A 23,424-nucleotide genomic window follows, 5' to 3' on the forward strand; every position below is an offset into this window, starting at 1 on the left:
CTTCAAAAACTTGTTTTGTCTTCAAACCCATGTGAGCAAATATGTACATTTTTGTACCCCATTGAAGGCTTCTTTCTCGTTATGTAGTTAATAACAAAAGATATACTACATGTTTTTGGCTGTGATATGTAGTTTGGACAAAGTTGTTGGCGATTCTTCCTATTGTAAAGTCATGCAATGTGAAAGCCCCTGTCGCCGATCCATCTTGCAGTGCAAACAAAGTAGTGACAAAAAGCTAGCCCAGATAGTCATGCGGTGTGAAAACATCTCTGATACGACTACTTTGAAAATCATACAGTCTGAACTCGACATTAATGATGGGCTAAAAATCTGTGGAAATCTGCAGATTTCTACTCGCACAGATTCAGAGTGGGCCCAGTTATTAGTTCTTTCCCCATAGGCAACTGAATCAGAAGTTCTAAAACAATCACATAAAAGAGTTTACTTCCGCAGAATAAGATCAATAAGACTGATTTCATCTTCAAGGCCTAAAAGAATCATGGGATTCTTCTTTCATTCTCTTCATGGTGGAGTACATTACATATTGTGTAAATTCCATCACCATGGTCCTACCTGACAGCACGCTCTGTGCTCTATACGATGGTTAATCTTCATAAAACACCAATGACTTCCTGTATTCCACACACCCCAATGATTTCACCATTAAGACCTGCTTTTATGACAAATACAGTGAGGCTGATGGGAGCTCGTATAGACGTCGCGCTGACAGACAAGAGTGAGTTTGAATGCTTTAAACTACTAACCCATAGACACATTAACATGATAAAATGCATACAGGCTCGTGGAGAAAATGAATATGTCGAATTAAAAGCAGACTTGTTGAGGACGCTCCTTTTCTTTTCTGAGCCATCCGAGATGCGTTTCTTTCGGCGGTGGAGCTGCGACTGCTGCATTTATCACAGGGATCTACGGTGAGTGGAAGACAATAGCTAATGAGAGCTTGCTCCCCGTTGGGCTGGAGCTCCAGACAATGCAACAACATCTGTGCTGGCGTGCTGAAGTGCCTCTTCCCTAGAGTCCCGGGACGAGAGAGAGGGGGGGCGGTTGAGGCAGCAGCTTCACCTGTCCTGTGTTTTCAGACACCCTCCCAACCCCCAGTTTCCACCATCCTTCTCCGTTTTGCTTTCATTCTCAGGTTGCATATTGGAAAGGTCTGACATTGCGATATTTAGTTTTTCTGCATTAGATGTACTGTGATATGAATATAGTTTCACCAGAAATCTTGAATAGTTTTGAAATGTTCATTAATACAAATTGATTGCAAAAAGGCAGTGAATCATGCATAAAAATATTAACTAACTACAAGCAACGGTGCTTTCTGGTTTTCAGTATTTTGGTTTTGGTTTCTGGTTTTCAGTATTTCAGTATTCAGGTACAGAAGTTGGATAATCAAATGTAAAATTACACTGCATCGTCTTCATTGTATGAATATTAAAATCAAATTCAGCTTTTTTAAAGTTACAAATGATCCAATTCATAGTACCTGAATGCTTTAAACTCTCTTGAAATGCTCTCCCAGTCACAGAGGCAGACAATGAACTTTTGCACCATTATGGTTATACTCAAAAATCTCATATGTTTAGGCTCCTGAAGCCTGTACCATGATGATGAATTAGCTGGCTAGATAGTTAAGTTTCAGTTTAGGAAACAAGCTCGACTTTAATCACTCTATGTTGCCATGGTATTATAAATCAGCTGAACTGAGGTACCTTCAAAGTACCTAAAACCCGGAATTAATATAAACTAAAGTGAAACTTAACTGGCTAGCCAGCTAATCTGGCTACATGGTACAGGCCCCTGGTCAACTACACTCACCGAACACTTTATTAGGTGCACATGACTAGTAACAAGTTGGACCCCCTTTTGCCTTTAAAACTGCCTTAATTCTTCATGGCATAGATTCAATAAGCTACTGGAAAAAATTCCTCAGAGATCTTGGTCCATATTGACATGATAGCATCACGCAGTTGGCGCAGATTTGTCGGCTTCATTTCCATGAAGCAAATCTCCCATTCCACTACATCCCAAGGGTGCTCTCTTGGATTTAAATCTGATGACTGTGGAGGCCATTTGAGTCCAGTGAACTCTTTCTCATGTTCAAGAATCCACTCTGAGATGATTCGCGCTTAATGACATGATGTGTTATCTTGCTGGAAGTAGCCATCAGAAGATGAGCACACTGTAGTCATCAAGGGATGGACATGGTCAGCAACAATACTCAGGTAGGCTGTGGTGTTGACACAATCCTCAATAGGTACTAATGAGCCCAAAGTGTCCCAAGAAAATATCACACTGTTACACCACCGCCACCAGCCTAACCTGTTGATAGAAGGCAGGATGGATCCATGCTTTCATGTTGGTGACGTCAAATTCTGACACTACCATCCGAATGGTCGCAGCAGAAATCGAGACTCATCAGACCAGACGTTTTTCCAACCTGCTATTGTCCAATTTTGGTGAGCCTGTGCAAGTTGTAGCCTCAGTTTACTGTTCTTATCTGACAGGAGAGGCACCTGGTGTGATCTTCTGCTAATGTAACCCATCCACCTCAAGGTTGGACGTGTTCATAGATACACTTCTTCATAACTCGGTTGTAACAAGTGATTATTTGAGTTACTCTTGCCTTTATATCAGATCAAACCAGTTTAGCCATTCTCCTCTAACACCAACAAGACATTTGCGCACACAGAACTGCCGCTCACTGGATATTTTCACTTTTTCAGACCATTCTATGTAAAACCTAGAGATGGTTGTGCATGAAAACACCAGTAGATCAGCAGTTTCTGAAAATACTCATCCTGTCTGGCACCAGCAACCATGCCACGTTCAAAGTCACTTCAATCACCTTTTCTCCCTAATCTGATGCTTAGTTTGAAATGTAGCAGATTGTCTTAACCATGTCTACATTCCTAAATGCATTGAGTTGCTGCTATATAATTGGCTGATTAGAAATTTGCGTTAAGGAGCAGTTGGACAGGTGATCTAATTAAAGTGGCTGGTGAGTGTATATATTGCATACCCTGGTGATGCACATTGCTATATCGATGCTGAAACGATATATTGTGCAGCCCTACTTCATTCCTTCCCTCCGTCAGGCTGCCGATCCAGGAGCCGAGCTTGTCGAGGGGACTCCCAGGTCAAATCCATAAAGCATCTTCCACCAAGGTCACTGCTCACGCTCGAAACCCGAATCCCAGAAAAGAAACATTTAAAACGTCAGGAGTTTTGAGTTAGCACTGCGAGGAGAGAAGGATGGCCTACCCCAAGAGAGAGAGCGAGAGCACGTGCGAAAAAAACGAGAGAAGAAAACCAGGTGTGGACTTCACTTCGGTTTTAAGTGATGTTTAATGAATGGGCCCCCGGGGTGGTTTAACACATGAGCGAGGCTCTACATTTCCCCCCCTTTCCCCCATGGAAATGCACTGGACATACACATGATTCAGGGACTGGGGAGTGCACGCTGTAAATATGTCAAGTTCTCTCGCAGTTTGAGGATAACTCAGGGCTTGCACTCAGACTGCCGCCTTGGAATGCGGATCGACCCGAAACTTTTACATCAGTGGAAAAGTGAGCATAAGGGGTTTGTTTAGGATGCCTGAAGTTTTCTCTCTTTTTCACCAATAAGAAGGGAGGACATGCAGTCAAACCAGGCATTGTCAGGTGATTTTCAATGTCAGACATCTTGTTTTTTTTTTTTGTTTTTTTTTATGTGTTTTGCACCATTGGCTTTAGTTAGACATTGTCAGCTGTTTTTTTAGTCAATTCTGCATGTCGAATCAGCAGTTGGGCTCATCTGTGAGTAGCAGAACTCCATACATGCTAGCTGTCTATCGGCTCTAGTGTGTTCTAGAGGAAATACATTTTTTGTCTTGATACGAGACACAACTAGCTTTCCTTTGCCCAAGTTCTATGGCATTGTGTTCTTTTAGCCTAAATGTGAGCCCCGGAGAACAAAACCAGTCAAAATATCTAAACGTTGAAAATAATAAAAGTTGAGTAAATAAGTTTTTCAGTAATGTATAGTTTGTTAGTCACTATTTGGCAGAGATTTGACTCTGGAATCTGGAATGTGAAGGTTGAAAATAATCAAAATACAGAGAAAATCACCTGTTGAGTTTGTAGAAAATGTGCACAATATTTTATTATGACACACAATCTTTACATATTGTATATATTTTGCAATACACAAAAATGCTTAATTATGACCCATTAGTTGTACTTTTGGTATTTTGGATAAAAACTTTACCAGTCTGAGTGACTCGAAAAACTGCTGAGACTTCAATATGTTGTATGTACTTCCATCTAAATAAAAAGAATAAGACTGGGGGAGGCGCTTTCTTTTTTCATTCGCTCATAGCAAATTAATTCTAAGAGGGTAGAAAATTGTGACTGAGGTCATCAAACTGACAGGTTATTTAGGTATATAACATATAGACCATTTCAATAAAATGCCACCCTCTATGCCCAAGGACCCACGCCCTCTCTGGGGGCCCAGGCTCCAAATTAGGATGGCTTTCAACCCTGACCTCCATTGCAGAAGTGCCACCCTCTCTGGCTGGGGACCCATACCATCCACGGGGCAAGCGCATGTCATTGGCCCATAAACATTTCCTGCTTGTTATCAAACTATTTCATAATTGTAACAAAATGCAATTCTCTCATAAATTAATGTTAACACCGATATCATCACATTATTTATCAATATGTTGCTCTTTTTAAATTCTCAGAAGCTTTAGAAAGCTTCTGAAACCACAGCGAATGAAGTTCTGCACAAGACTTTTGGCCAGCGGAGAAATTAAAATGGTCGTGCCAAACTGAGTCTGGTTCTCAAGGTTTTTTTTCTTCACTCCCATCAGGTGAAGTTTTTTTTCCCTCTCCGCTGTCGCCACTGCCTCGCATGGTTCAGGATTGGTAGAGCTACGCATCGATGAATTTGCTCTTCAGTGTTTGAACTCTCAGTAATGATTAAATCACACTGAACTGAGCTAAACTGAACAGAACTGAACTTAAACACTAAAACCTGGACCACACTTTTCCAGTTACTATGACCATTTATGTGAAGCTGCTTTGACACAATCTACATTGTAAAAGCGCTATACAAATAAAGCTGAATTGAATTGAATTGAATTTAGAAATTAAATATGTAAAACGGGAAATGCGTTGGGACCATTGTTTTTGTTTACATGCCACAAAATGGTAAAAATTGGTTTAGATCTCTTTAATCTGATTCAGACTGCAAATTAGCTAACTACTGAACAACTGAAGCATCTTAGTTGTTCAAAAGTATAATCAATAAATTAGTCTTAGGGCCCTATCATACACCTGGCGCAATGGGGCGCAATTGTTGTTTGCTAGTTTCAGCTCGGCGCAAGAGTCATTTTGACGTTTTGCAGCGTGCTGTTTAAATAGCAAATGCATTTGCGCTCATATGTGCACCCATAGGCGTTGCTGGCGTGTTGCTATTTTGAGGAACTATAATAGACCGCACAATAGACCAGATCAAAGCAGGTCTTAAGTCTGGCGCAGAGCGCTTTAGTTGTGCACCTCGCTTAAATATTGCATAATACACAGAATGTACAGCAATACACAAATATCTTAACAAATGAAAAATAAATAAAGGATAAAATATTAAAAAATATACTATTTTCTAGTCTACATAAATATAAAAACCACTGCCTCCATGCCTTCTTCATCTCAGGGGGCTTTTTTAGTTTATTCATGACAATTTGCTTTTGTATAATGTTATTATTATTCGCATTATTTATTATTATATGCATATTTATATTTGTTTTAATAAAAACAAGCTTAGATATGCCCACCTGTCAGGTTTTGGACCATATGGGGCATAGGATGTGTATTTGGATATAACTTAGTTTTTAAACACACTTCATTATTATTGTTCATTTATTTGTTTGCTGGAAATTGGAAATTAATTCAGAAATAGTAAAATCTTTGCGCTTAAAAAACGGATTTAATTATGTATAGGCTAATGGATGTCTGCGCGTACAACACGTTTCCCTATCCACGAGAGTAAAAGTGAAAATAAAGAATGAAGAGGCTCATTCTCTCATTCTCGTGCTGCAGATGCTCTGTTTAACTGTTTTCTCTCTAGTGAAGCATTCAGTTTTTCCACTTACAAAGTCCACCATGTAAAAAGCAAATGCGCTATGGTGTGAAGCAACGGACTCTTAAAGGGAATGGGAGATGAGACTCTGATTGGTTTATTCTCAAAACACACCTATAACTCATTAAGAGAATAAAGCGGATTTTTCCATCCTTAAAAAAGCAAAAGTGGATTTGGACACGCCCTTAATGCTTTTGCGTCCTGCGCTTTGGACTTTGCACATGGATCTTCAAAATAGAGCCTATCTGTAACTTTTCCATTTTGATTTCAGGCTCTCTGCAGTACCAGGTTTCATGGATGAGGGGATGCTTTCTGCTAATGCCTTGAACTCCTTTCTGTAGTGTGTCACACAATTCAACTAAATATCAGTGCATCTTGTCACATAATCATGAGATAGAACACACAGTCACGTATACAGAAAGTCTGAAATGTCAACTTTTAAATATAACAATTCAAACGGAAAACAAATATTCCCTGTAAAACCAAAGACGGGTACCATGATCAGTAAATGCAATACAATTGCAGGATCTTCTTTCTGTTTAAGGACACCCAAGCTAAGACAGATTACCTCAAAATGACACTTGCTGAGAAATCAAACTTAAAAGGCTCTAGTAAAAAATCATTTAAAAAGCTGAGCAATACAAATCAGGATAAGGTAGGGAGAGTTATGAATACTGATATTCTAGCTCAATAACCTTAACCAAAAAAGTTACATACTGCAGCTTTAAATACATTTAACATTGATGTTTATAAGAAATAATAGGCAGTTCATTTTGTTGTGTTACTTCATTTTAGATAAAAAGAGGTTAATAGTTACAAAAAGCAACAATTTGCAAATAATCAGCCTTTAAAAATTCTTTCATAGAATTGTGTGTTAGATTAGATTGTAGGTTAGATTAACACCACAGACTGATTTGATAGCACCAGATCAAACTTTCTGACATCTTTATGGCAATGAAATATATCAAAAATTAATACAGGCCACAACTGGACATTGAGGATGATCTCTGAGTGGCGGTCCAAATTTAAACCAAGAATGCTGAAAATTTCTGTTGTCAATATGCTTGTGTTTACATACACTCAATTTTTTTTTTTTTTTTTGCTCATTCAAATGACTTATTTAAAATGAGCTGAAACAACACAATTCTTGACATTTCATTGGGAAAACGTAATTTTTTGTTCAATATACATAAATTGTTAAAAGTGTCAAGTTAACTTAATCGATTTGTGTTGGAACAACATGAATTGTGTGGAACCCTGCATTTTTTACAGTGTAGGCTTATTGTTGTGTGTGCAACATTTGTAGATTTATAACCAGATCTGAGGAAGGTGGGAGTCACAAGTCACGGACATTGTTATTTTTAGGGGTCACGGGCTGAAAAGTTTGGGAACCTCAGGTGTTGTATTTGAGAACCCCTGCTGTTGTATTTTGCACTGTCATTGTATTTGCACTGTCTGTATTTTGCACTGTTATTTTATTTGCACAGTCTATGTTGTATATTCTGAAACCAGCACCTAAGCTTTTCACTCATCAGAGCAAACATGCTGCTTATGATGGCAATAAAAGTGATCTGATTTGATTAAAAGGCACTAAAATACATTATATATATAGAGAGAGAGAGATTTTTTAAAATGTTTAATTTTATTTATCATTTTTCATGTGGGTGACACGGTGGCTTAGTGGTTTGCACTGTTGCCTCACAGCAAACAGGTTACTGGTTCGAATCCCAAGTGGGTCAGTTGGCATTTCTGTGTGGAGTTTACATGATTAAAGGGACTAAAGGATGAATAAAAAAGACTAAGCCGAAGGAAAATGAACAAATGAATTTTTCGTGTTCTTTAGTACATTTAAAATATATATATATATATATATATATATATATATATATATATATATATATATATTTCTTTATTTTTGTTGTTGCAGTTTCTGTTGTAAAATATGCAATAATATACTGTCCATATGTTAATAAACTACAATTAAGTTAATTTAAAGGTCCGTAAACAAGGCCCAATGTCCAGTATTATGTTTAAAGAGTTTTTCACCTTTTACTAGGACCTAGAATTAAGCACTGTATCATGCTGTAGGACTGAAAACACCCTAAAAGATTGTACAGATAACCTTTTTTATTTAATTGAAATTTTCTTACAATGCAGGTTCAATCCTCTAAACCTTCACACATTTTACCTGCGCCACAACATCTCCCACCTTCAACTCCAAGAGGCTCATGCAGGCTGTGACCCCTGTAAAGGACAGAGAAGAAGTGGTTGGTAATTAAAATGCAATCTCCACCACTTCAACCCCCCAGAGCGGGGCACGCAGCAACAGCGGTGTCGCCCAGGAGCCCGAGGGCGTGAGGTGCCACCTGCCCAGCCGTGCCACCTGCGCCCATGTCCTCCCTTCATTAAAGTGTGTATTTATACCACTCCGCAACACCACCCCACCCCCCGACGCGGGACTCTCGTCCGCTAAAGCGAGGCTTTATTAGAATTAATGTGCTGCCGCAGAGACGCATGGGCAGGCCTGGAGCCGGGGTGCCAGAGGAGAAGGTCCCCAGCCCTTGTACTGTCACTTTGAATAAAGGCGGCTGGGCAAGCTGAGCATGGAGATGAGCGTGGACGGGCACATGACAGCCATGTTTTCCACTGGGCAGAGGGGAAAGCAAAGTATTTTTTCTGTACAATCTGCTCTCAAGCACATGATGAGCTGTTGCGTGAGGCGAATAGATGAGCGGATATTGAGCAAGTTTAGAATTTGATTGGTCAGTAATATGACAATAGGCATACATATACAGATAAAGTCAGAATTATTGGCCCCCCTCTGATTTTTTTTTCTTTTTTAAATATTTCCCAAATGATGTTTAACAGAACAGGGACATTTTTACAGTATGTCTGATAATATTGTTTCTTCTGGAGAAATTTGTATTTGTTTTATTTCGGCTACAATAAAAGCAGTTATTAATTTTTTAAACAACATTTTAAGGTCAAAATTATTAGCCCCTTTGAGCAATTTTTTTTCTATAGTCTACAGAACAAACCCTCGTTATATAATAACTTGTCTAATTACCCTGATTAACCTAGTAAAGCCTTTAAATGTCACTTTAAGCTGTATAGAAGTGTCTTAAAAATATCTAGTCAAATATTATTTACTGTCATAATGGCAAAGATAAAATAAATCAGTTATTATAAATGAGTTAATAAAACTATTATGTTTAGAAATGTGTTGAAATTTTTTTTATTTTTTTTTTCGTTAAACAGAAATTGGGGGGAAAAAAATAAACGGGGGCTAATAATTTTGACTAAAACTATATATGGAGTATGACTACTTTCTACAAGCTTAATTTTGAAGAAAAAAAAGTTGGGACATTTTGTAAAATGCAAAAACATTATGAATATGTTATTTCCGTATCGATGGATTTGCTCTTTAGTGTTTGACTTTCAGCAGTGAAAATTAAACTACACTGAACTACTGAACTTCAACTCTGAAAATCGGACTGACAAAGTTTCAATTTACTAGAACTTCTTTGTTAAGCTGCTTTGACACAATCTACATTATAAAAGCGCTATAGAAATAAACATAAATTTAATTGAATTGCATATTTGTTAAGTCTTATCAGACAAAATGACAACAAAACTAAATCCACTTTCATAAAGTAAATGACATTTTGTAAATTCAAAACATGTTTTGATTTAAACTGCTGCAATACACTGCAAAAAAAGTTAAGACAACGCAAAATAGATTATAGATCCAACAAATTTTGAAGCAATAAATAATTAGCAGCACTGTAAAAAAAGTTTCTCCTATTTAAAGTTTTTTGTCTTGCTTTTAGTCTAAATATCAAACATTTATTTTCAGAAATAATAAGTGAAAAAAAAAAGTTTTTCCTTAAAATTAGCAAACTAATCTGCTTGTCTGCTAATCTGACTTGTCGGATAAGAAAATAATACTGTTTTTGAATTTAAAACTTAATATAACTTATTCATTGAACTTAATTATGTTTCAACTTAATTCTTTAGTTTATGTCTTCATAATAAATTGATCATATCATTTTTGCGGACTTTTATAAGTGACAGATGCAAAGGCAAAAAAATGTTATGTGTGACTGGCATAAAATTAAAATACACTTTTATCCAAAGTGACTTACAAATGAGGATAAAAGAAGCACTTAAAATCACTAGAGAGCTGCAATATGTAGATGAGAATAAATACATGAGAAGTCTAAAGGCCCATGCACACAGAGACATTTTTTGCGCGCGTTTTCCATCGCTGTTTAACGCCTCGTGATTAAATAAAGGGCATCAATGTGATCGACCCCCAGATGCGCGTCAAAACCTTCTCCACCAATCAGATCGCCACTTTTGTTCACGTGCACAGAGCTACTAAAGTTACAGTAAGCAGCACTTGGAGGCGCTCAAGCACAAAACTGTCAATGTGAGCGCACATTGAAGAAGATGCTCAAGAGGCGATGTGAACGTTTAGCTGCTAATTGCTCTGTGAACAATAATCATTTCTTCATCGCCTGAGCTGGAGCTACTACTTGAAACATCCATGCTTGATCGAGTCACCAGTAACTTTAACAACAAGCGTGTAAACTTCCTCTCCTCCTCTTCTTCTGTGTTATAAGCGGGTGTCAGAAGCTTAAAGTTGTGTAGCGCTATCTAATGTCAAGAAGTGATTTTGCATACTCTTCTGTTCGACGCCAGTGAAAATCGATTGGGTTTCAATATGTAAAAAACGTCTCGTAAAATGCTGACGATAAATGCAAACGAAAAGCGTCCTGGTGTGTTCGAGTCTTTAGAAGTAGTTTGACAGGTATTATTGTTGATGTTGTGAGATCCACTCAGAATTGCACGATATTTTTCAAGGAACATGGAGTCTTTATGAAAGCGTCTGGTGCACACTGTATGCAGAGGAAAAAAAGTGCGTCTCCTACAGGTGGTTTGTCAAGCCAACTCACTTTCATGAAGCTACAGTACCATTGACATCGAGGCATATATTGGGATAATATTTTTAAAAAATTTTAAAAAGGAAATCATTAAGTTTTGAGCAGCTAAAAAAGATCACCCATAAGTGTAAATATTAGACTGTAACTACTAACCTCTTCCTACTATGGAAATCAGTGTTTACAGGTTTCCAACATTCTTCAAAACACAGTATCTTCTTTTGTGCTTAACGGAACAAAAACACAACTCAAACTGGTTTGGAACAAATCAAGGGTGAGTAAATTATGACAGAATTTCCATCTCTTGATATCTGGTATTATGCCAGATTGGTCAAAAATATTGCTTGTAAAACCAGGGTACTAACAAACAGTACATTTAATTCCCAAAACTCCAAAATTAAACATTGTAAATAGAAAGAAAGTTGATTTTATGTGTTAAAAATGACTCTGTCCCAACATTTTTGAAGTGTATTGCAGCCATCGAAATCTAAACGTATTTATATTTTATTAGAATACAATTTATTTGTTCAGTAAAACACTGGAAATCTTCTCTTTCTACTTTTGTCTGTTAAATAAAGTTTACAGAGAATTAACAAATCACATATACTTGTCTACACTTGATATAATTGTATTTTCTGAAATATCCCAACTTTTCCAGAATTGGGGTGATGCATGCAGTTGCTGGTTGCATTATGTCTCCAGGCTTCAGCATTCATCAGTGATGTAGAGTCAGGTCTAATTGGAGACAGCTGCGATTCATAATGCAATTATTGAAGAAGTTTCCGCATTAGAGTCTTGAGATGCGTCCGTGTGGTCAATAAGTCGAGTACGCCGGGGCAATGGAGAAGCAACGTGTGAGCTTACGATGCTTAAAAGGGCATTTCAGTCAAGTCATTATCATTCCACCACACCAATTAGACACAAATAACCTCCATACGACTCTATTCTGAGAAAGGCCAATCTGCGGCATAACGTACTCCTGCACTGAAGCCTAATCCACATTTCATCTGCACACTCACTGCTTCACACCAAGCGAGACACTATTGACTTCATTAGTGTTAAAAATGGCTAGCATTTTATAGGCAGATGTAGATTTTAGCATTATTAGCCCTCTGTAATGCTTTTCTAAAGGGCATGCGAGGCAACCAATTAAACCAGAAACTCTGAGAGAGAAAAAGAAGGGGAACTCTGAAAGATAATATTTACCCCTCGCGCCCTGCGCATCCGGAATGCGACTGTATTTTATTTCCTGAGGAACGAATAGCTCGCATTGGCCTTATCAAATGGAAAAATCAAAGAGGGTATATGGATTCCGCTCTCACAAATAACAGAATGGCTACTTCGCTGGGATTGCTTCAGATTGAATTGTGAGATTACGCCGAAAGTACCTGAGAGAGGACGCACATAATCTTTCTATTACTGCGCAGATGTGTGGCTAACATGGTCATTGTGCTTGATGTATCTTTATTCGTCACACAATGGGTCTGTAAATGTATACACGTGTAAATGTGTGTAAACCCCATGGAAGTGTTTTAACAATGTAATCACGTTTGGTCAATAAATTGAGACTTTTTTATCTTTGGGGCAGTTTTATGCCTTAGGGGTTGATTTTTATTATAACAACGGGTAAGTTGCATAACTGCCAACATTGTGCAAAGATTTAAGAACTAGTCTGTGAGTTACATGAGCTTGTTATATGGCCTTTACATATACACACACACATACAAGACCTTATTCACTTTTTGGTAAAACAATTCAAATCCATTATAGCAATTTGACCATGAAGTTGAACAATATAATGAACTATAATCTAAGGAAACACTGCAATAACCATAAAACATTTCAATAATTAAATGTACTGTGGTGCAGTTGGTAGTGCTGTCGCCTCACAGCAAGAAGGTCTCTGGTTCGAACCCCGGCTGGGTCAGTTGGCATTTCTTTGTAAAATTTGCATGTTATCTCCGTGTTTGAGTGGGTTACCGTTCCAGTGTGGTGACCCCTGAATAATAAAGGGACTAAGCCGAAGATGTTTGTATCAGTGTGTTATTTTTAAGGATAGCTATTAGCATTTAAAAGATACGAACTTAAAATAAACGTCAAAAGCTTGCAGTTTGTCACTTCCGCATAAATGGATCAACAATTTTTTCATCTCATACTTCAGTTTCTCTTCCAATCTTGATCAGCGAAATGCTCTGTAATATCTGACATGTCTCGCCCCCTACGAGAGGCTTCACATTTGCATTGATAAAGCTGTGATAAAACAAAATGCTATTATTTTTAAAAGGGGAGGAGCTACTCTATTTCCCACTCTCACTTTCAGTTTCAGTTGAGATTACGTCAAACACTGAATAAAAATGCAAATTTCAAACTACTACGTTGTTTAAAATGTCCTTTGCATAAACATTTGACCAACCTGTAAAATAATGGTCTTATTGTACCTGTTTATGAGGTTTACGAGCACACAATAATGTATAACGACAAAGGTATGACTTAGTTGGACTCTTTTGTGCTTATAATATAAAAATGCGTAAAAATCATACTTAATGGGGTCCATATAACTTTAAAATAATGGTTAATGTCAGTTAATTATTTACTAACATGAACAAACAATTACTAATTCATGTATTTGGCCCAATCCCAATTCTACTTTTGCACCCCTACCCCTTCGCCCTTCAGACAGAGTGTGAAGGGGAAAGGCTTCAAAATTTACCCTTAAGAAATGGGACAGCACCTGCTCACGTCATCATATGTCATCGTGAGCTCTTGCTTCATATGAGATCAGACGATCGCGACTGCTGTAGTTATTCCAGTTGCTTTATTTGTTTGGTATTTTTCTTCAGTAAATGACTGAAGGCAACGATATCACGTTATCATGAAAATATAATGTGGCAATAAGATCATAACTGTATTGTGCATTTACACCCTGGCCATATTCATCAATGTAAACACAAGAAAACAACATCAGCGTTACACCAGACACTATAAAAAGCCCATTCCCAGCCACTACACTTTTCTGACAAGGTATTCGAGTGTCATCAAGTGACAGAACGTTGTGGGACTGCTATGCAAGAGTTATTATCAGGGATTATACATAGTGAAATTTAGCGTTTTTTATAAAGCATGACGGTAAAAGACGAATGCAGTTTGAATATATTAAAACATATGTTTGTTTGTTGTAAAAATTCATGATAATGACAACAAATACTAAATATGTGGATCTCCTGACTTCCGAGTGCAGCTATCCAGCCGATCTCACGAAACAATGTAAGTATTTTACGTTTTGCCAGTTTAGTGGCTAATTCAGAGTTCAGTCGTACAAAATTGTACAATTTTTAAAAGGAGGCGTGGCCCCTAAACCCAACTGTCATTGGGGGATGAGCAAGTCGTAGAATTGGGATCAGGCCATATTTATCTCTGTTAATGTAAATTAACAGTATTTAAGTAAAATAACATTAAATAAAATTCATTTTAACTCACTGTGCATTGACTAATTTTAACAAGCACAACTTTTGATTTTAATAATGCATTAGTAAACAATAAAGTATGATTTGTAAATGCCTTACAAGATTATTTATACTTAGTTAAGTTAGTGAATACATTAATTAACATTTACTAATAGACCATTATTTTAAAGTGTTAGAATGAGGTCTTTTGACATTTTTGTCACAGATATCCTGTGCGGGTTGGGTTTAGAAAGAGAAGTAGGCTAAAGCCACATAATAAGCAGTTTTTACAGTATAAAATATACTGCATATTACGCCTAAGGAGATTCCTCTTAAACTATATATAAAAGTGTGTGTATTCTATACCTTAATGTAACTCTTTTTAATTAACCCCCTTTACAACTATCATAGGGGCGGCACGGTGGCTCAGTGGTTAGCACTGTCGCCTCACAGCAAGAAGGTCACTGGTTTGAGTCCCACCTGAGCCAGTTGGCATTTCAGTTTGCATGTTCTTACCGTGTTCTTGTTGGTTTCCTCCGGGTGCTCCGGTTTCCCCCACAATCTAAAGACATACGCTGTAGGTGAATTGGGTAAGCTAAATTGGCCATAGGGTATGAGTGTGTGTGTTGAGTGTTTGTGAATGAGTTTATGGGTGTTTCCTAGTAATGGTTTGCAGCTGGAAGGGAATTTGCAGTGTAAAACATACTGTATGCTGGAATGGTTGGCGGTTCTTTCTGCTGTGGTGACCTACCAAAATAGAGACTAAGCCAAAGGAAAATGAAAATGAATGAATGACTTTCATGGTCTATAAAAACATTACAAAATATCTATATAAGAAACCTCATTTTTCCTTTTAAAACTATTTATTATTTTAAAATATAAATAATATTATTATTATTTTATTATTATTTCTACTACTACATTCATTGCATTTTCACATTTAATTTGTTAGTCTAACCTACACAGAGATGAATCAGTCTTCATTTACAGTATATGCATTTTAACAGGACACAAATCCCAAAAAAATGTTTAATGAACCTACCAGGCCATGACAGTGGTCGATATCTAAACCTCGGCGTGCAGGACAATCTACAGCGCAGGCCCAGCGTGAGGTGCAGAGGGATCCAGCCGGCCGCTTTCCTCTCTCAGTGCTGTTACAGTGCTGTCACTTCTCATTGGCTGCGCCGCCTTCCACTGGGTGCCACCACCTCAACAGGGGCATCACTGCTGATAGAAAACACAGCGTGTGATTTGTGAACTCTCACCGTCTTTGTAATTTCATCAGGGTAATGGGATTATATTTCAAATCACCGCTCCTTTCTTCATTACACCTCTAAGCTCCTCTGACAGACCAAAAAACTTAAATAAAATGTGCGCGTCAGCCCCGCTTGACTTCGCCCGCCGCTCGCACTTGATTAGACAAACAGCGCGGAACACGAAGGGGGGAATAATGTGCTCATTTATTCATTTTCCCGACGAGTCACAATAGATTTTTAACGACCGATGTCTGACCTCCCTTAGGTCCCCCGTGCTTAGGAGGGTTAATAAAGCCCAACAGTCTGGAGCCGAGCAAGAGACTGCCGAAGAACAGGCACAGACCGGGCTCCTGCTACGATATAAAGACAGCCACGTCACATCGCAGGCCCCAAAACAAACTGCCACTTCTTCCTCCATCTTGAGCACCACCACCCTGGAGAGACGGAGAGAAGAAAGAGAGAGCAAGGGATGGAGAGTTAGACTGCTTTTCCACTTAGATTCCAATTCCACTGGTCTCTGAGGGACAATTAAAGGCAGTGTGCTAGAAGAGGAGTCTTTTCTGTGAGCTCTCTGGCGTGCATGTTAAAAGTTTTTCCCTTGGTATCACTGACACCGAGACTCGGTAGTGATCTGGTGGACGGGGGAGATGGAGGATGGGGTGGAGGAGAGTGGAGAGAAAGACACACTTGCATCTTAAAAACAAGAAACTTCTGATGGTTATTAGACGAGGGCTGGGAATGTTTAGGGAAACAAAAACTTGTTTCACTTTTAGAGAGTCTGGAGGGAGATGGTGGTGGCGTTATGACAGGGGAGACACAAGAGTTGTGTTTTAAGTGTGATATTGCTTTTTTACACTTGATTTGTTTTTTTACAAATTGTCAAAGATTACAAGAAAACATTACTTTAGTCTTATATGAAGTTTCTTTGCTCAGGATTTCAGAAGATAACATAATGTCAAATTTAAGACTTTTAAAGACCTTTTTAAGACCATTAAGTATTAAATTTAAGACCTATATCCCAATATAAAAACACGCGAGAGTAAATGTAAAATCACAAAATATGTGGTAAAATAAATGTATATATATTTAACAGTACTAAAGACAGGTTATATGCACCATCAATGTTGATATATACTTTCGCCTGGCGCCGCATCGCATCACCTCACGAAATGGATGAGGCTTTTATACTTGATGCATTCGCCATTGAGATATTCTTTTAAATGACATGGGGTGTTCGAAAGAAACACAGTAAAATCAGACGAATAAAAAGATAATCATTAATTTCATTGAAGATATTTTTGGGGGCCTCTTTTTTTTTTAACAAACTTAAGAATTATTGGTCATCTGGTTATCCCTATGATCACTCATGGACGGATAATAAAGATGTCGGTACAGAGGTACCTGTTTCAGACAAAATCTCTTCAAAGTGTTTCATATTCAACTCAAATCAAATATGGTGCCGTGCAAACTTCTCCCGAGTCTCAAAAAATTCCATTAGCTCCGCTATGGCATTATTTCACTGACAAGTCTAGAGCACATAAATGTAATACGAGTGAGCGAATCTCTTTACTCATGCACCGATTTCCTCTGTTTGTGGAAAAAACTGCGCAACTTTTCTCACTCTCAAATATGCAGTTCACGCACAATTTTTCTTGCTCGCTCTCAGTACATTCTTCTTTTTGTATGATTTATATTGGTGCACTATTTATTACGAGTAACTAAAATACTAAAATAGACTTACATATTACATTTTTAATAACATTTTTGGCTGTATGTTATATGATGAGATATTTCCAGTTTCAAACACTTAAAGACACAGAGAATAGTTAAAAAAAAAAACATTTATTAAACATCCATAAGGCGCACCATACTAATAAAATTTAAAAAAAAGAAATTAAATATAACTAATGCAAGTAGAAATGTAACTGTGATAGAAAATAGGGAAGTTCATAAGCTATTATAGCCTACTGCACTATTCACTATTCAAATAAATCTCACTATCAATCCCATTTTATCATGGCAATTAAAATAAAGTCAACTAGTGTCTGCTGTACAGTGTTTTGTAAAGTATTTTAATTAATCTGTTGTGGTAATACTTTAGTTGCTATGGTAACACAACAAGTGTATTATAAACAAACTACACAGTGTTGTTGTTGTTTTTTTTACAATATAGGGTATATTATACTACAATTCACCACACTTTACTGCAGTAAAACTACACTGTATTTAATTTTATCAGTTCACTATTCTTAATACTACAGTATGCTGAAGCATCTCTGGAGAGCAAAAGCACAAAAGGAAGAGGAAACACAAGACACAAAAATTGTGAGTCCGCATCGTCTGACGGAGCAAGAGCAGGGGGCTATTCCATAAACCAAGCTAACTGAAAAAGCCAGGCTTATTTTGGTAAGTCAGGTTTATTAATGGCGGATTCAGTTTCAAAAATCAAATTAACGATAGTTCAAACTTAGTTACCCTGGCAACTTATGCTATGAAACTAGCCTGGTCCAGGGCAGGCTAACTCTAAGGCTAAGTCTTATGTTCAAGCTTAATCAAAGTAATGTTAACATTCACCTGCCATAATCTGATGCCATTTTAATTAACCTAACCTCTTAATAATGATTAAAACTTTAAAGTCACTTAATAGCAAAAAAAAAAATAGTTTGGGATATATATATAAATATATATATATATATTCCAAACTTTTTTTTTGTTATTAAGTGACTTTAAAGTTTTAATCATTATTAAGAGGTTAAGAACAATAATAATAACAACAACAATGATGATAATAATAATACTTTTTTAAGTTTTGTGAATGAAGCGCGCTGGGATGAATGTCCGCGTATGCCCAATAGAAACGAGGCATGAAAGAAAACACTCCATTGCAACGCTGCTGCAACTTTCACTCATTGAGAAATGTTTCTCTGCATGCATCCAATGCCTGCATAAAGCCCTTAGCCCAGCTGATTTCCCGCCCCCAAGAGCCATATGCCCCACCCTGATTGGTGGGTTTGTTCAGCTCCACAAACAAAACTGTAAAGTGCTTTACATATCAAACTCGCGGGTCGCACTAATATTAAACTTCCAAATTAAGGCGGGGGCCACAAACTATCGGCCACGAATTTGAGACCCCTGCTATATTTGATAAACACATTTAATTTAGACTTTTAGTCAAACAAAAACATTGATCAGTGTTCTTACTATAGTGTATACTGTAGTATGCATTCAATATATTCGTCGACAGCTCAACTGTAAATGTATAAGTGTCTAACTTCCAGAAGACATGTCTGCATAAATGAGCCAAGTAACTATTGTGTAGATTTTTTCATTTAAAATATCTTAATTTGTGTTCCAAAAGTTGTGCAGGTTTGGAAAAGTTTAAAGTTGGGAGCATTACACTGTTGGATTTATAAACTTTAAACAACACTCTGAAACAACAATTGGCCAATCAGATTTGAGAACTGGAAGTTATGGCGGCATAATTACAGAATTATTGAAGTTTCAGTTTGTACTTTCAGCCTACTATTTCTCTCTTGTCCTTTATCTGATAGGGTGTCCTGCTATTATCAGGATCCCCTTGGGTATTTAACGATCTCATAATTTTTCCATGATAATGCTAAAGACTTTGAAATGGCTTGTGATGTTGACACACTGAACTTTAAAGGCCACTCAAGAAGCAAAGACCATTACCAAACTGGCATGAAGTGACACCGGGTGTCTATTTAAAAGACAGAACAGAAATTTTATCCTGGCACTCTTGGCATTTGAATATATTAATGGGTTAATGCTGATGGCAATGTCCTCATAAATGTCCTGGCAAATGCCTGAATCCCGATCTTATCATGTCACACCTCTTTCATAATAGATCACAGAAATGAACATGCACAAAGCCATTCAAAACCATTTGCTAGCGCACACTCGACTGCTTTCACATTCCTCAGACACTCTTCCATTCAAAGTGACCAACAATGAAGTTGCCATACGCTAACAAATGAATGTTGCGGCTAATATGCACAGTTGTAATGTGTTTCAAATCTTTAGAGTATGTTTGTTAAAATACTGTACTATTAAGATATGAAGTATATTATGAGTGTACATTTAATCAAGGTTAGAAATGTAATGTTCATCTGCTCACGCATGTGCTACAGTAGCTATGCTATGTACTGGAAAGATTAAGATTTAAGTAAACAAAAATTACTTATAGGTAATTACAATATAAAATACAAAAAAAACTGATATTATAAATATAAAATAAAAAATCACTGAAATAAAAGGCAGTTGTATTTGAAGAGTCAATGTTCACATCCATAAAAATGCTGAATATGAATGTTTTGATTTACATTTTACACAATTGTTAATGCCGTTATTACGTTATTTTGATGTTTTGATTAACATATTAAAGTACAGCAAATACTGAGAGTAAAATACTCTCAAATCATATTTCAGTTGATATCAATATTATCTTTACATCCACCAGTACAGTTTTATATGTCTGTAAGACAATGTTTCTAAGACAATAGCAGTAACGAAGAAATTACGATAACACTTCAGTATAAGTCACAATTCTCCCTATTAAAGCTGCAGTAGGTGATTGTCTTCAGAAACAATTTTTGTTGTGCTGGTTGAAAGTCTCTTCACAGTCCAAGTAAATCTAAATGTATTTATATGTATTTTTATATACTGGGCAAGCCATAAAACTAAAAAAATGTTTATCTAATTAAATATTGTTGGGCCGACATCTCCCATAATTTCGATAAGTAGCCTAAACTGTCTGTCAACAAATGTAGATTTGGGCTTCTGCGCATCTCCGTTCAGGCATAGCGCGTGCCCGCCTGCATGCGCGCCGTGTGTTCACGACACGTGCACACTTGACAGTCACAGTAAAATCAAATGCTAAATTGAAACTTTTTAAAATCCTGACTCAATATTGGAGTTACTTTTGCACGCTGGAGAATGATGACACCATATCTGAAGTATTTCTGTTAGACAGGTAATGTTCTGTTTTAAATCAATTTTAATCCCCCAAAACTGCGGTAGAGTGTGTTGTGTTATGAATGGGTTATATGCACAGACATGATGTTAAGCCACTGAAATCTTCTGGCGAATGATTAATGTGATTATTTTCAGTTTCATAAGGTCCTTTTACAGCATTTGTAGTAGTAATCTACTACAAAATGTAGATTTTTATGTAGTTTGACAACAAAACATCAGTAAATAGCGCTATTCCGCCTAGTCTGCTTTACTGAGCTGAAGTTGCTTTTATATTCACATTGTTGTGTTTTTGAGCAATGACAACCTTCCTATACTGTCTACCATGCTACTCTGAATATTTGCTCTGAAATAGCATGTAAGTGTGGCTTAGAATTAAGTCCAATTCCTGCACGCTGCCGGCCAACCACTAACTACATTTCTAACTGGCGAATGACATGTACTAGTGGGTTGTCTGCTGTCATGCTGCGGTGTGCTTGTTTGCAATTTCAGGAGGCGTGGCTTTAAAACACAGTCCTTCCCTGCCGTCCAAAGATAATATGCTAACCGGTTAGCATTTTGGCAGATCACCTATCTGCACCTTTAATTACTGGCTTATTACCTGCCTATCATTAAGATATTAACTGCTTATTAGTACTTATAAAGTATGATCTTAGTCTACATTCCTAATCCTATCTGAAACCTAGACCCTAAGCCACTAATTATTAGTTTATTGAGGTAATGGTTTTTTAACAGCATGAATTGTGACGTAATAGTGTTAACAAAATGACTTATATAAAGTGTTACTGAAATTAAAATTAAGCTCTACTTACCATATTTTCACATTTTACACTGTAAAAAAATTTACACAATAAAAAGTCATGACAACTGTTCCCAGACACTTTCTGTTAATTATAACTTGTTAAAATAAGTTAATCATATTTGTAACATTCTTTTAAATTTATACACGCTGTAATTTAAGTTAAAATCAACACAGGCTAATTCTGAAAACGTAGTCCTATCTAAAAGCGCGAATCATGTAGCCGGAGGTACGTATGGCTGCATTTCATTTTTTAAATGAAGCTACGAGGGGGTATGACGGCATTCCTTTTTGCACTTACCAGCTGACCGTATGATCAGTTTTCTCACTGTAACCAGTTTGTCCACTTGACTCGCCATGTACGTTGACCACGACGATGGGGTTTGAAAGGTTGCAAAAGCAGGAAAGACAAAAACAGAATCCAAAAATTTAAATAAACAAGAAAATAACAGGGTGAGATTCTGAAAACGTGGTAAAAATCAGAAGAGGGTTTTTTTTTTCTGGATTGCTTTTGAAATTGTTGGTTGGGTTTAAGGATATGGGTGGGTGGGCAGGTCAATCAATAAAATTGGTTGGGTTTAGGGAAGGAGGAGGGTGTGGGTCAGTCAATCATCAGTCATTCTGTCATTCAGTCAGTCAAACAGTCATTCAGGTGGGTTTACGCGAGAACAGCATGCACGAATGGCAGTAGCGTGAGAATTTGAGATCTCAAAAAGCATACACAGCAGCCTCTCGTGAATTCGCAAAAACAAAAACTGCATAAAAATGTACCCCCCTGGGATGTATTTCGTGGTCTCCAGAAATGTATGTAGAGGTATGTTTTCAGAATAAGCCTGGGTTGGAATAAGCCTGGGTTAGCGAGAAGGTCACTAGTTTGAGTCCCGGCTGGGCCAGTTGTCATTTCTGTGTGGAGACTGCATGTTCTCCCCGTTTGCGGTGGATTCCTCCGGGTGTTTCGGTTTCCCCCACAGTCCAAAGACATGCGCTATAGGTGAATTGGCCAAGCAAAATTGGCAATAGTGTGTGTGTGTGAATGCAAGAGTGTCTGTGTGTTTCCCAGTGATGGGTTGCAGCTGGAAAGGCATCCGCTGTGTAAATCCTCACTTACACTATGAGCAACTTGCAGTGGCAAAGCGGCAAGCGACAAGCAACAAGCGACCGTTTATTTAAATGGAGAGTTAGCGACTTCTGGCGACCTACATCTATGTGAACGACAGCGGCTGTTGGCAACCAGTTGAGGGCGTTGAGCGATGTGACAAAATTGAGAATCCTTCAACTTTATGCAAATGAAGACTTTCTTGAATGACAGCCAATAGGAACCCCAGTAGAGCTCACATGATCCTCTCTCAGCTTGCTCAGGGGCCAGTTGTATTCTCCGTGCTGTAGACCAACATCGCCACCCAGACCGACAGGCAGCTACAAAGTCGCTGCTTGTATGATTGAGGCAGAAAACATATGCTGGAAAAGTTAGCGGTTCATTTCGCTGTGGTGACCCTTGTTAAATAAAGGACTAAGCCCAAGGGTAAAGGAATAAATGAATGAATGACTCATTACGTTAGTTTGATTCAACTTACAAATTTAAGACAGGCAGTATGGTATTAAAATAGTACCATAATCACATTATAACCACAATCACAATAACCTCCAAACACAATACAGTATGTTTCATCATCGCCTCTCTGCATACCAAGCTCCAGTCAGACGTGTATGCGCTTAAGCGGAAAATCTGTTGCATTATAATATGTCAATGAGGTCTCAATCACGACTTTAAAACAATGAGCGCTCGCCAGGCAGCCCGAGTGCATTGAGAGCGGAAAATGAAATATATCCATTCGCTTTTCACCCCCCT

General features: G+C 37.6%; 1 protein-coding gene across 12 annotated transcripts in view; it reads right to left on the reverse strand.

Annotated features, from left to right (window-relative positions):
- LOC147835724 (uncharacterized) overlaps positions 1 to 23,424 on the reverse strand; it is an 83,502-nt gene that overhangs the window by 37,435 nt on the left and 22,643 nt on the right. For 4 of the 12 annotated variants that reach the window (XR_015498140.1, XR_015498145.1, XR_015498141.1 and 1 more), the window contains exon 4: positions 15,574 to 15,758. Coding sequence is in view for 1 of the 12 variants with exons in the window: in XM_087265097.1 (XP_087121223.1) it covers positions 15,574 to 15,581 (8 nt within the window). In the remaining 11 variants the exon portion in view is untranslated. Of the gene's footprint in view, positions 1 to 8,254; positions 8,390 to 15,573; positions 16,222 to 23,424 lie in introns of those variants that run through there. The other 8 variants (XR_015498138.1, XR_015498144.1, XR_015498135.1 and 5 more) reach the window with 5 other exon arrangements.

Source organism: Danio rerio, chromosome 8 (genome assembly GCF_052040795.2).
Source record: "Danio rerio strain M-AB ecotype USA chromosome 8, GRCz13ab, whole genome shotgun sequence".
Classification (NCBI taxonomy): Eukaryota; Metazoa; Chordata; class Actinopteri; order Cypriniformes; family Danionidae; genus Danio; species Danio rerio.